Below are 14,654 nucleotides of genomic sequence, written 5' to 3' on the forward strand. Positions count from 1 at the left end.
AAAGTTACCATAAAAGAGGTATCTTCCATTCTAACTGGAAAAAATACAAATATCTTTCCACAACTCGAAATTCAAGACACAACTACTGACCAAGAATGTATTGACATCTGAAGATATTTTGATAAAAAAATGTCTAGAATGAAAGAAGTAATTACTGCAGTACTGCAAGTACTGCAGCAACATTACAGATTAAGCAGTATTTGGAAATACCATTTATTGGGCGTTTAGAAAACCCATTGGATTTTTGGCAGGCCCATAAAATGACACTACGTCAATTATATCAGTTACACTTAAACTACTCATCTATACCTGTAACATCAGTACTCTCGGAACGAGTTTTTTCAAAATCTGGGCAAATAATTAACGATCGAAGAAATCGCCTCACCGGAGAAACGTTGAACATGATAATATTCACAGTAATTTAAAAATATTTCCGTTCAAAAATAAATAAAACTTTTATTTAAAAAGGGTCTGGTAGTTATTGTACGATCATTTTTAGGTTCATCATGAATTAGATTTTTCAATTATTAGGTATACGTTTACATTTTATTTAGTAGTTATGGTTATTGAATATCTTTAGTTTCTAGGTTTTGTTTAAGTTGTATTGTACTATTTATATTTATTATACTATGTTATTTAAAAATAGTAATTAATATATTAAAACACGATAAAACATTTGTCGTGTTATTATTCCATTCCTTTTTACACATCCACAGAACATTCAGTATAAAAGTAATCCTACTTCCTTTAAAATTATATTATTTATTACATGGTAATAGAAATTAGTAATTTTTTTTCTTTTCTTTTTTAAAGTTAACAGGTGAATGAATAATATATACATCTCCGTCTCGCTTATACTACCATTGGAGAATATAAACATATTTAAAATTAACTGGTCCAAGCCTTTATCTCCGTCCTTTCATATCTCACATTTTATACAGACAAGAATTTGTACATCTTCGTCTGACATCACTAATGGAAAAAAAAGTCCAACCGTGCATTTGACTGAAAATAGTAATTACTATTTTCAGTCGCTATTTTTTTAACTATCGACTGTTTTGCGAGTAGCGACTATTTTCAGTCGATAGTTCCCAACGCTAGTTTTAACATAAACGATATTTGTTCATTCCAACACTATGCACAATTCTTTTGACAAACAACCGGAAAAATGTCTAAATGAAGTTCGATAGGCGCATTCAAAAAACCGTAGGTTTTCGAATCGATTTTTTTGAGCTGCAGTTCTAGTTTTTGCAAAAAGAAATTTTAATGTGACAGGGAGATGAATCTCAATCCAAAAGCTCCTTTCCTCCATCAAAAACCTTTTTTAATATAGACATTTTAATTAGAAAGTGAAAAATCGTTACCCTTTTTTACAAGAAAATCGGTACTTTTTTTCAAAAAAAAAATATCGATATCTTTGGTACCCTATTCTTTTCATAGTGAAGAAGAATATTTAGGGTTAAGGTTTTTAAGCGTTTTGTTTGTGAAATGTTTTTTAATTTGTAATTATTCATGGATTCGAAAAAAGTTTCTTTTGGTTTCAACAAACTTTCCAAAAAGCCGAACATTATATCGGCTAAAGCACCTATAGAGGAAAAAAAAGTGGAATTAATTGATTGTCTTGAAGGTCAATCTATAAAAATTAAAGAGTAGGTGCTTATGATACAATTGTAATATTGTAATAACTATGTGTTATATGTTGTAGTGCTGCCGAGGAAGAAGCTTTTAAACCTTTGGTTATCCCTATTAAGGATAATAAGAAAAACCTCCTTGACAGAATTAGAGATGCAAGATTAAAACAAACAGTTTTAAAAGAGGAGCAAGAAGATACCCGTCCTGATTCTGAATTAACACCAGAGGAATTAGCAGCTAGAGAATTGATTAAGGGTACAGTGTTATTCAATAATCTTACAAATTTCACCAATTTTTTAAGTTTACCTAAAATCTAAAGTTTTAATTTTAATAGAATTATGGACTTATTAAATAATTTTAAAAAATAAATGTTGACACTGTTTTTAAATTTTTTAGAAGCCAAAAAGAGATTAGAGAATGGCACAACAACAGATGGAAATAAGATATCAGTGTTACCTCTAAAGTCTGAAAATTTAATACTAGAAGGTGAGAAAGAGCCTACATTAGAGGATTATGAATCGATACCAGTTGCTGATTTTGGACTTGCAATTCTTAGGGGTATGGGTTGGAAAGATGGTATGCCTATTGGTAAGAATGTTTCAAAAACAGCTCTTGTTAGTGTGCCAGAATTGAGGCCAAAAGGTCTTGGTTTGGGTGCAACAAAGATTATACAGTCTGAAAAACCAAAACAAAATGCTACTGATAAGGCTGGTAAGGAGCTCACACTGGTTAAAGGATCATATGCAAAAATCATAGCAGGTGGGGAAAAAGGAAATTACTGTGTTGTAAGTCACTGCAATTGCTCTGAAAGGGCACATTTTAATTTTTATTATAGATTCAAGGTTTTGATGAAGATGCTGGAAGGGTAATTGTCAAAGTACATCCAAAAGGAAATATATTGAATATAAATGAGTTTATGTTAGTTCCAGTTGATAAAGAAGAATTCTTAAGGGGATCTAAAGTATTGAGTAATAATTGATTAATTTTCTTGACTTCAATTTCTATAGTAGCCTTTTTTTTTAGATAATGTGAAATATGAAGAATACAAAGAAAAATCAGACAAGAAACTTCAAAAACATAAAGAAAATTCTGATATCGTAGGTATGAAATTACCGAGTGGTCACCAAGATAAACATAATCCTATTAAGAGTATAAAGAAATATAATTCTGATGATGATCCCAAAAAAGAAACTATCTCAAAAATAAATAACAAAATTAAACATGAACGAAGAAGTCGCAGTAGGAGCAGGAGTCCTAAAATTAAAAATAAAGATGAACATTCTGGATCATCAGACAGTGAACACTATAGAAAACAGAAAAAATCTCACAAAAAAAGCAAATCAAAGAGTAGGAACAGAAGTAGTTCAAGAGATAGATACAGGAAGCACAAGAAGCAAAAAAGCAAATCAAGACGTGACTCAGATTCTAGTGACAGTGATAGTGATTACAGAAGTAGTAAGAAACATCATAAATATAGGAGTAGGAATAAAAGTAGCAGTGATGAAGATTCAAAATCTCATAGAAGGAAATAAGTATTTATGTTATATACAAATATTTTAATTTATTTTTAATGCTAATTTTTAGACTTATGAAAATATACTTGTACTATATTGATTGTTTCAATTTGTTTCTTCATCTGTATTCTTTTAATCAATGTACTTTATTTAACAGAACCCTCATTCATTTTTTTACAAAACATTTAGCAATATGACAAATTTTTATTTTATAAATAAATATTGAAATAGTATCATAAATCTATAATTATATAAATTCAAAGAATTCTGTAACTTCTTAACAGATTAAATATTTTGATACTATGTTTGTTTGAGACTGATTTTCAAAAATATTATAAGTACTCTTTTGTATTTTAAAAGTCAGCAAACTGTTAAATAACATGTTTTTGATTTTTATGAGCGCATATTTTACGATTTTGCTCAATACTTATATCTTATTTACTATTACTATCAGTATAGTTTTCCGGTTGGCTTGCAAAATAATACTCTGCGGCAGTTTTTATTTTTTTCAGTTGATAAAAATCTTTTTTCGAGAAAAAATCGGCTGAGTTGTGAAGAATCAAGAGATCAGAGCACGCTAAATCTGGCAAGTGTATGTAACATAAAATTTACTTTTATTGGCAGATTTTTTGAGCTGTTTGAGCAAGTTGTTTTCATGGTCTGTTTACTCAAAAATGGTCCAAATGTTGCAGATAAGAATGCAAATTTGTGGTTTTGTTTTATCGTTAACGAATACTACCCATCGAATACTCATCACTGTAGACACAAAACTTCAAATAAAATATTTCTCGCAATAACTGGTGTTGACTGCAGTATTTTGAAGGTCTCTCATGTATACCATTTTCAAGGCCATGGTTTTTAGAGTTGATTTACGTAATATATACATTTATGTACTAAAACCTTTTTAAACAAAGGTTTTCCTTATTAATACACTTGTACATGCATTTCATGAAAGATGAAATACTGAAGTAGCTTTCAATTTCAGAGTTGAGTTTACTTATTTTTTATGCTTTACAACTTACTACGTTTTTTTCAGATTTTTATGATCTGTGTTGTATCATCCCATTACAATATCTAATTCACAGTAAAGCGCCAAGATCTTGTGCGCCGTCATACGAAGTAGACATGATAAGCAAGTATAAGCGCTTTTATTGAACTAAAATTATTTACCTAAAAGATTATCTTACATTTCAACACCTGTTAAGTATTTGCCCTTATCATCCTAATCTTTGACTTTTTACATGATTTGAAAAAAGAGAATAGTTTAATGATCGCTAGATTTAACGTAGGCTATCGTTATAAAATTAACACGTCTGACTTGTAGTAAATACACACACAAAGAAGTGTTATTAAAATTTGTATTGCAGAGTAACAAAATATATTGTTAAAGCACTGAACTTTTTAGATTCATTTTTGGGAAATTCGTTAATATTCAATTTTTTTTTGCTTCAGATTTAGCTATTTAAAAAAAACTTTATAGAAATGCTCCTGTCCTATTCTAGGTCGAAAGTGATTCTTATTTAATTTTAATTCAGAGTTATAGCTACAGAAATTGATATAGTTAATAATATACGCAATGCAGTATTAATGTTTAGGAATGATTGAGTTAAATTATTTATCTTAAAATAACTGATTTTTTATGCACTTTTATGCAATTTTGCAGCAACGTCGTTCGATCATTAACGGTTAAAGCTTCAGCCAAATTGATCTTGGTCAGAATACTTACCAAAATCTTCAATATTCCACAAACATTTAAAAACATCAGAATGAGAGGATAATCGCTCAAATCTTTCTTTGACAGATTAATGTCAAGCATTGCAAAGAAACAATTAATTTTTTTCTTATTTTTCGTAGCCATAACATTTCAATTTCTTATCTATTTGCAAGCAAGATGCTAATACTTTGGCATCTACAAGCATGTTACTAAAACCTTTATCTGAACAATATTCATCTAAAAAGGTGTTTAGGTTGTTCAAATACAAGCCCTGCAAAATATCTTTTTTATTTTCAGAATGTTGGTGGTAATATTAACTTTATTAAATATTCTATACTGCAAGACTAACATACTTGAATTAGTGAATAAAGATTTGTATTAATTCTTAAATTTAATTTATTAAAACATTTTTTATACGACATAAGGAAATATAATTCTTATTTCGAAATGACGTTCAATGCAGAAACTGTTATTGCTCATAAGTAACTACAAAGTCAATTAATTACTGTCAACGAATGTAGGCTGTTTAATTTTTATTGGTATAAAAAAATCCATCGCCTCAAAACTGCAAGAGTTTTTTCAGAAAAATGTATCCCAAAAAGCAAAACATAATATCTGACTTAAATTTATGACGACAAAATGCATGTTAGAAAATATAAGCAAATCTTAAATGCTACCTGCATAAAACTCTAGATGAAGCGACGGTTTGTTATGAGCAAAACTTGGGTTTGGTCCGAAATCCAGTCAGTGGTGAAGAAATAAATAAAAATGTATTGTTCGTACCGATTAATAATTCAGAAGAAATCAGATTTTGAAATACCAGAAATCGTTTCATATTAGCGTTAATATTTAGAATTGGTATGTCGAAATAGATTTAAGTATGGATTTTCTTTTGTATGGACTTCTCGAATACGAATTCCGCATATATGTTACATGTTCTATCTAAATTATGGAATTAGACTGAATACCCGCCTATTCGTATCGTGAAATTAAAAATGTAGACATGTGCATGCTTCTTTTTTTCTATTTAACCAGATCAACGCGGTTTCAGATACGCTTAGTAGTAGGCACGGAAGTGTCTTTGCTACAATTCTATAATACTTTTTGCCGAAGATGGTATGATTTATGGAAGATTCAAAATATTCGAAGAATTACATACTTAAAACTGCTAAGTAGCGCAGTGATAAAGGCGATGGGACGGTCCTCCTGCTGTTGCGATAGCTGCGGGTTCGAATTCTGCTGGGCCATGGTCGTAAATTTATGTTTGTGATTGTTTAAAATTTGTGGATGCTCTAGGCAAGAGTGTAAAATCCGATAAGGAAAATGATCCCAGTCACGCCAGTAACCAGGTTGGGTAAGACCGGATGTCTTCTGGGATGATTTCTAAAGTTGGTTTTTCGCCAGTCGGTAGGCTTAATGTTGAGGACCGTGGTTCGGAGTCCACGTTAAACTTTAGGCCCAATCCAGATAAACCCATAGTTGGTAAAAGGAGACTTTAAGATATATATAAAAAAATTGCTAGGTCTAAATTTATCATTATTTCATGAAAAAGGAAATTATAACAACAAATACAAATTAAATTGAAATATCTTTATTTCGCACTATTAATACACATTTTAAAAAAATTAGTACATATAAATTAACTAATAAACAGTTTTTTAGTTATAAAAAATAAATCTGACAATTGTATCTGAAACAAAATACACCGGATGACGAGTAGATGACCCTATGTATAATTTTTGTATTTTCATAACCAATAACCTATAATATATAATGGCCGGATAAAAAATATACTTCATATTAGAAACGTCAACATACCGCTGAATGTGTTTCTCTTTATTAAAAATACTATATGATAAGACACTATTTAAATTATTTAAAAAATAATGTGATAAATATAGTTTGAAACAAAGATGCATAAATAACAAGTGATAAAGCTTTACAGATGTCTGTAAGAGAATAAGGTATATATAAAATTGATGTATAGCGATAAAATATATAATAGTCACAAAACTATGATAAAAAGCTTACAAAGCATTGAATAAAATTGGAAACAAATCTGGATACTTGGAGAATGAAATTACCAACGCAAAGAAATAAGGACTCCGTCAATTACAAATTAATTTGCCTGGTAAATGCCAAAAATAACTAATTTTTATATATATAATGCAAAATCAATTAGTTTGTTAATTATAACACCACGCCAATCAAAGTTAAATTTTGTCCAGATTAAACATTTTTTTTATTTGACTAGTAGCTTAAAATGTTTTATATGGCTGTTCTATCACATTTTTAAAACCTACAAATTGACAATGGACATTGATAAAAATATTATCATAACATGTATTGTTAAGCAAACAGTATATTTCGAATTTGTAATTTGTATTACCACGAGAAGAACCTCATTATTACATGAAAATAATAACAAGTAAGTACTTCTTTATATCATGGACTTTTTAATTTAAGAGGGCTTTTATAGAAACATATCTTAAGTACTGAAGGCTAGCTTATCTTCTATAATAGCTATTGAGTGAAGCTTTTATATGATAAATGTTTTGTTTCAAGTGGACATGTTTGATATTTATTCTCGTATCTATATTCGATTAATTCTCGTTTAACCAAATAATTTGTCGAAGCATACGTGACAATAGGGTTTGTCATTTTGTTCTTTAAATGTGCCTTTATTGAGCTGCTTTAGGCAGAAAGCGCAAACGAAGTGCTCGGGGTGGAATTTGCGGAACATAGCCGTGACACAACGTCCTGATATAGGTTTGTGGCAACCGGCGCATAACGAACCACGCTTCAAGTGATAATGAGTCTCGCAGTAGGGTTGGCCCTCATGATCGAAAAAGGATCCAGCGACGAATGGCTGACGGCAATCCTGAAATCAAAATAGTGTTATAAATATGAATGAAAAAAATATCTACATATTTTGGATCATAAAAGGCGCTTTATGTTTTATATCGTATAATTTTGTAAATTATCACTGCATAGTTAATTTTCTACATTAACAGAAACAGGAAATCAAACACAAAATAACAATTAATAATATTTACAACAAACAAGTGAAATGTCCAGGTACAAATCTGAAAGAATTGTATACGTGCGTATAGTTTTCAAAAACATTCATCAAGCAACGTATTTAAAATAAACCAAGGGGAAAAAACTATCAAATTGTTGATTATACTTGGACCATATCCAACAGAATGGTGTGGATCTCAGAAAGAAATACGTTTATTGGATTTAACTCCAACATATGTCCATCTAGTGGCCAATGACTTTTTCAATTACATTTTTCAAATATATATATATATATATGCACCTTCCAGAAATATGGATTTATATATTTGTATAAACACATTATATCATTACCAATACAAGCAACGTGTCTATCTATAAAGAAAGTGAATCCATTAGAATGTGAACTTAGTGTTATTGTGAATTTTGAAGAGAATTATGAATAAAAAGAATATATTACATAATATGTATAAAAAAAAGAAAATATAACAATTCTACAAATCTTTTAAACAGATTTAAAAGTGATAATTTATGATTCAGCCCATAGCTGAAATATATGTTATGAATAATTTGTATTAAAAGTAAAAAGAAAAGAATCGTTGAGATGAGTTATTTAGAAAGTACGAGAACTACTTGTTCAATTGTGATGAAAAAATTTTTAGAGTAGATGCAGGATACCTAAATTATAGAGTTGGCTGAGGGAGTAATAAGATCTTTGTTTCTGTTATATAAACAGAACATAATCATTTTTTATTTCATTGTATTTCCTTCTATATATATTATAGTAACGGGTTGAGAATTCTGAAGAGTATCAGAAGAAATAGAAAATTATTTAAAGATATAAAATCTACCAAATATTTTCATATAATCGATTATGAAGATTTAAAATTCAATAAAATTAGATATAAAAATACTATGGGCCTATGCCTAAAAACGTTGCTTTTAATCCTATATACTCTGAAGAGGAATGAGCATCTTAAATTGATTTGGTTGAAACAAGGAATTGAAAATTGTCTAGAATCCACACCAATTAACAAACGTTAAATTTGTACTAATTACTTACTCAAAACAAAGACTTACAAAACAAATGTAAAAAAGGAAATAGCATTCTTTAAAAAATTAATTAACTAGAGTAGAAAGGATTATTTCTATATATCTGGTTCTATTTCGGTATTTTATTTCCAACTTTCGCAAATTCACTATAATAAATAATAGACTGATTGGGTTAAACATAACAAAAACCAACTTGAATCGGGATGAATCACCAAATATCCCCGTCAATGAATTAATATTGTTTTTGTAACCATTATTTCAGCCTGCGCTCAGCGGTGCTAAAAAAACGTGAAAAAGAATTTATTGATATTTATTAGATTTCCTGCCTCAATTCGAAATCTGATCATTTAAATTCGACCAATAATAAAAAAAATAGGGTAAATGACCAGAGGATATTCGAAAATTTATGTAGTCAATGCCAAGGAGAAATCTGAACGAGTCGGGTGGAAATTTACAAGTATCTATTTTCTTTGCTTTTATTGGATTTTGATGGAGAAAAAAACAGGACATTTACTGTCGAAAAACTGTGCCAAAATGTTCTAAAAATACATCGTCGTGGTGAACCTGACATAACACCTAAATATATCGACCATTTGAGATAAAATATACGACAGGTGTTCCTGTTTTTTTCTTGTTTCTGTAAATTTTTTTATATTCGTTCCGCATTTGTAACATACTCATAGACGTTTTAATAAATTATCTTTATTACATAGTAATATATTACAAATATAAACAAAATAGTCTCAATTTTTTCTTATTACTAGTAAAAGGTTCGACTTAAGAATAATTAATTACAAAACTCATGGAGTCGGGGATAGGGAGGGGGTTTGTTTTCAAGAAGAATTCTTTATTCGTCTTCTTCTTCATCTGCTCCAATACATTTAGGACAGACTGGTTTTCCTTCGACTGCATAAAACGATTTTCCTTGTACGGGTAGTTTACAGTCCTGGGGCCATTTAAAACGATATTAACAAAACGGTTTTTTTTTGGTCAACGGAGGTGATGTGAATTTTTCCCAGTTTGATTGAGAGTTCTGTAAAATTCCCACCACCAGATACTTACCCTGCACACGAAGCAGTCTGGATGCCATTGGCTGTTTAAAGCTGATATGTAGTTTTCCATAATTGCCCGGTTGCAAGCACCACATTTGGGAGCGAACATGTCAAAGTAGTCATCGCGACAGTATGGTTTTCCTTCTCTCTCGTGGAAGCCTTCTTCGCCGAATTGTTTACCACACTGAGCGCAGAAGAAGTGGTCCATGTGCCATGTTTTTTCGAGAGCGGTAACGCATTTCTGTAAAGTAAAAAAACTCATAAACATCACCGTCATCAGACTGGAAGTATACTTCGTACATCTAATATGGGACCATTGCAGTAAGCACATCTGGGACTGAACAAGTTATGATAGTCTGGCTCGCAGTATGGTTTGCCATCGCGCTCGAAGAAGTTCCTGGTTCCCAGTTCTTGGGTGCAGTGGGCACAGGTGAAGTGTTCCGGATGCCACGTCTTACCCAGAGCGGTGATGACCTGACCGACGATGGGTTTTTCACAGGCGCTGCAGCATCCTTTTTGGCTGGTGTTGACTCCTTGGCGACTCATATCTGCTTGAAGGTTATCTAGCATAGAATCAAGGTTCTTCGGCGGAGGAGGAGTCCCTTGAGACTGGCTGGCTTTGGACGGAAGAGCGTACTGCTCGTTTACCGATTGCTGCTGCGGATTCTGGTTCACCTGCACAGAAAAAATATCGTATGAGAATCAGAGAGCGAAAATCGCGACTATACAATGGAATTATTCAAAAGAAAACTAACCCAGAAGAGGCTGATGCCGAAACTGAATTTTCCGCGGTGTTTTCCAAGGAGGTAAAGCTCGATTCCTACGCTATCCCCACCACCCGCGGCGTCGAGATCACGCTTACGTTCGCAAAAGTGGCCCGTCGACGTGAACACGAAACGGGCAGCACCCGGACCCTGACGCGGTACGCTTTTCCGAAAATACGTTAAGCTATTTGTGGAACGATTTTTAGGACTATTATGTCACAGTACTGGCTTGTTTTGCTTGCTGGCCGCTATGATTTACAAACATAATTGCGATGGCTCGACGCTGACTGAAATGGGTCAAGTAACCGAACATTTATCGACTGGTTCGACAGCGTGTGACTTTGAACCCAATAACGCCGCTTGTTTATGGATGAAATAGTTCATCAAGTCCTGGGTGCAGAAACATAACAACATCTCGGTGAAATCAGATTAGGTGATGGTTTGAAGTGAGCTTTCTTCCTTAATTCTATGTTTCTTGATTTGGTTTGATATTAGACACAAAGATTGAAAAATAAGCATCTGATAACAGATTATATGATTAATAGTAAGATAGTTCAGGAGTTAATTTTGTGAAATAATGATGCAGCTTAGTATACACTTTTTGGATTTTTTCTTTTTTAAACCAAGCAACCGGATAAGTTTCTTTATTTAAATCGCTATAGTTGAATGATAGTAAATCAAGTTACTTATTATGGATTAGTTTAATATTTGGTTTTCAAACATTTACAGTAAATAGTTCCTTAATAAGACCTTTAATTTAACAAATAATCATGAATAAACTTCTATAGATTATCGGAAGATTAGTCAACTAACTTGGTATTTGTCTTTTTCATTTATATGTTACTAATTCTCCATTTTCATTAGCGTAAAGTAAAAGAAAAAATATTACATACAACATAAAATAAAAAGACTATAAGGAAAAGATGTATTATATGATTTGTCAGTTATGCGCATGCGCGTTTCGATAATATAACAGTTTAATAGAAAAGTCCCCGGCCTACCATAGTAAAACACATTTTTTTTGACAATTTTTTTTTATTCAACATAATTCCTTTCAAGGGTGATACACTGATTATAGTGCCCCTCCAACTTTTCGATACCATTTTTGTAGTAGGATTTGTCCTTTGCTTCAAAATAGGCTTCAGTTTCATCGATCACCTCTTCATTCGACGAAAATTTCTTCCCAGCGAGTATTCTTTTGATACAGACGCCATAAATTTGCCAGCCGACTGTTGCGTTTTCCCACGCTTTGGAGCGGGTTCATCGTATGCAGTCCGCTCCGATGACTGTCGATTGGGCTTCAGAGTGAAATGATGCAGCAAAAAGCACATAATGACGCAAAAACTCGGGTTTATTGCGCTTGATCATCTTCAAACACTGCCCCGAATCATCAACTTGTCGTTGCTTTTGGTCAAAACTGAGCTCGCGCGGCACCCACTTTGCACAGAGCTTTCCAATCACCTTGATCAATATGATTAATATTGTTATATATGTTGGGTCTAGCCACGACGTGGTATGTCTCGACGCTAGCCTCTTGAAGTTAGTCAACATGACCAAACATTGTTTTGCCTATTTTGAAGCAAAGGACAAATCGTACTACAAAAATGGTATCGAAAAGTTATGATTTGTGTGAAAAAAAAAATGTGTTTTACTATGGTAGGCCGGAGACTTTTCAATTAACTTGTTATTTAAGTAAATCTATAATGCAGATTGTATAAAATTGTTGATTAATGAATTGATGAACTTATATAAAAACCAGTCACTGGTCTATTATTTTTAAAATTGTGAGAAAATCTCAAGGCTTCAATAATTTTGATATATTGATGTCAATTTATCATTAGAACGCTTAGTAATCCGAATGATGGAAAACATTTATTCGTCTACCTATTTAAAGAAATTATATTTGGCAAATATGAATATTCTGAACACAAAAAAATTTCACCGTTAAACCGTTTAGTAGTGAAAATAAATTAATATTTACACCAGTTTTGCCTCTTCTGATTATTAGATATTTTACTAGTCTCATGAAAAAGTTAAAAAGATGGGAGAAATATTGGAGTCAATTCTTCCACTGCATATTCTACCGTTAGAAATATGACAATATTACAGACAACAATGGACGATATTTTAATTGATATAAAATTGATCGACTGAATATAAATAATACTTTAATTCCATTATTTAAATATATAATACATCACTCAATATATCCGGTCTAACACACGTAACATATAGTCTATTCAAAACTGTAGTGACACACGTGATGAACATGTGTCTGTCGCAAGTTGTACATTCGTTTTACAGTCAGACAATATTTTCCTTCTCATTCTATTCTATTTAAAAAGAGATATAATGCTGTTACAGAAATTCGAACATGTAACCGAAAGAGCCTGCAAATGTTTTCCGTTTGTCAAACGCCTGCAAAATTCTTCAAAATATTATAATTAAGGGTTATAAACCGGCAAACGTTGTTTTAACGCTTTGTTTTAATAAATTGCCAATCGCCGTGGTTTTTACTGAAAATATTTTTTTGCGCGTTGCAGCTACACTGAATAATTAGTACGGACACGGTCACTAAAATAACACAAAAAATAAAAAACAATACAACCTTAAATTCACCAAAAAGAAACCGTGTTTATGCGAAACAGGTAACGTATCAAGATCAGCTTGATGTCAGTTGTCATTGATCAGAGATAATATACGAAATGTATAAAAACAGTAAGTAGTTTTTTTAATTGAAACATAATTTATTACAATTATTTCAGAGAAAATTTTAGTCTAGAAAGTATCCATAAAAAGCCAAAACATATATACTTCATACACTGTTGGGTAATATAGAATTTAAGTGGTGTAAAGATAACCCTCGAAGAGGTTTAATGGAACCAGAGATTGCTTTTAAAATAATACAATTTTTAAAGACATATAACAAAACCAAGGAAGAATTATTATATCAATTTATATATTTAAATGAGACATAAATATTTCAGAATGGTACATTGGGTCGTATATGGCAAGATGATAATAAATATAGTGAATAACTATCGATTAGGTTTTGTTAGTCATTACATTTATTAATAATTCATTGCAGACATATAGTTCTTCATGCTGGAAACAGGAATGGTTTTATTCCTGGTGCAGAATTACTGTTTTCCTCCAAGTCCAAGAGTGACTGCTATGGAGAAATGAACCATAACTTCTTTTTGCAGTAGTTTGAAAATCAGCTTTTAAAGAACTTGGAGGAACCATCAGTTCTTGTTATGTACAATGCATCATATCATAGTACACTGGTGGAGAAAATTCCATCAAGTGCATTAACAAAGGCTGCAATTAAGGAATGGCTTAAATTACATAAAATAAGTTTCGAGGAAACCATATTAAAGAATGAACTATTTCAATGCTGACAATTACCAAGATATGGTGATGAAAGAGGAAACAACTAAAGGTCAGTATACAATTAATATACTTTAATTGTAGGAAATTGTATTATAGAGTGTGAAAGATTTATGAGCATGTGTGTTATTGTTCAGAATATACATGAACTTTTGGCTAAAATGTATTAGGAGAGAAATAATACCAGCTGTTTTGCAGATATGGCTTGCTAAATGCATTAAGGAGAATGCAATGATTAAATGTAGTTTTATCAAGAAAGATGTAATAATACAGGTAGTAACAGGAACTCAAGGAAAATCATTCCGAAAAAGAAGTCATATTCAGACCACACAGGAAGATAATAACACCGAAGAAAGTTAAAAGCCATCCGTTAGAGATAACAGCTCCATAAGTGGGAAAGTCTACATAGGAGAAACTGACGATATATATATCGTTAGCTTTCAAAGCAATGGATCGATACCAGCCACAACATTTGGTTCAATTTAATCGAAGTTTTAGTCACTCACGCCCATTTTAA

General features: G+C 31.5%; 2 protein-coding genes across 6 annotated transcripts in view; one reads left to right on the forward strand and one right to left on the reverse strand.

The window, feature by feature from the left end:
* The first annotated feature begins 1,436 nt into the window (after positions 1 to 1,436).
* Positions 1,437 to 3,255, forward strand: LOC143191732 (G-patch domain and KOW motifs-containing protein). Its single transcript, XM_076397090.1, has 5 exons — positions 1,437 to 1,649; positions 1,706 to 1,887; positions 2,029 to 2,417; positions 2,468 to 2,600; positions 2,656 to 3,255. Exons 1-5 carry the CDS (start codon positions 1,513 to 1,515, stop codon positions 3,162 to 3,164), a joined length of 1,350 nt encoding a protein of 449 aa, XP_076253205.1. The 5' UTR covers positions 1,437 to 1,512; the 3' UTR covers positions 3,165 to 3,255.
* Positions 3,256 to 6,435: 3,180 nt separating this feature from the next.
* Positions 6,436 to 14,654, reverse strand: part of Pax (Paxillin) — a 92,492-nt gene continuing 84,273 nt past the window's right edge. For 4 of the 5 annotated variants that reach the window (XM_076397101.1, XM_076397098.1, XM_076397097.1 and 1 more), the window contains 3 exons: positions 10,284 to 10,658; positions 9,994 to 10,224; positions 6,436 to 7,741 (listed from right to left, as the gene is read on the reverse strand). In XM_076397101.1, coding sequence (XP_076253216.1) covers positions 7,475 to 7,741; positions 9,994 to 10,224; positions 10,284 to 10,658 — 873 coding nt within the window. In that variant the 3' untranslated portion in view covers positions 6,436 to 7,474. Of the gene's footprint in view, positions 7,742 to 9,613; positions 9,878 to 9,993; positions 10,225 to 10,283; positions 10,659 to 14,654 lie in introns of those variants that run through there. The other variant, XM_076397100.1, reaches the window with a different exon arrangement.

The sequence above is a fragment of the Rhynchophorus ferrugineus genome, unplaced genomic scaffold (assembly GCF_030347505.1).
Source record: "Rhynchophorus ferrugineus isolate W39M unplaced genomic scaffold, kcgeb_rfMv2 rfM2, whole genome shotgun sequence".
Taxonomy (NCBI): domain Eukaryota; kingdom Metazoa; phylum Arthropoda; class Insecta; order Coleoptera; family Curculionidae; genus Rhynchophorus; species Rhynchophorus ferrugineus.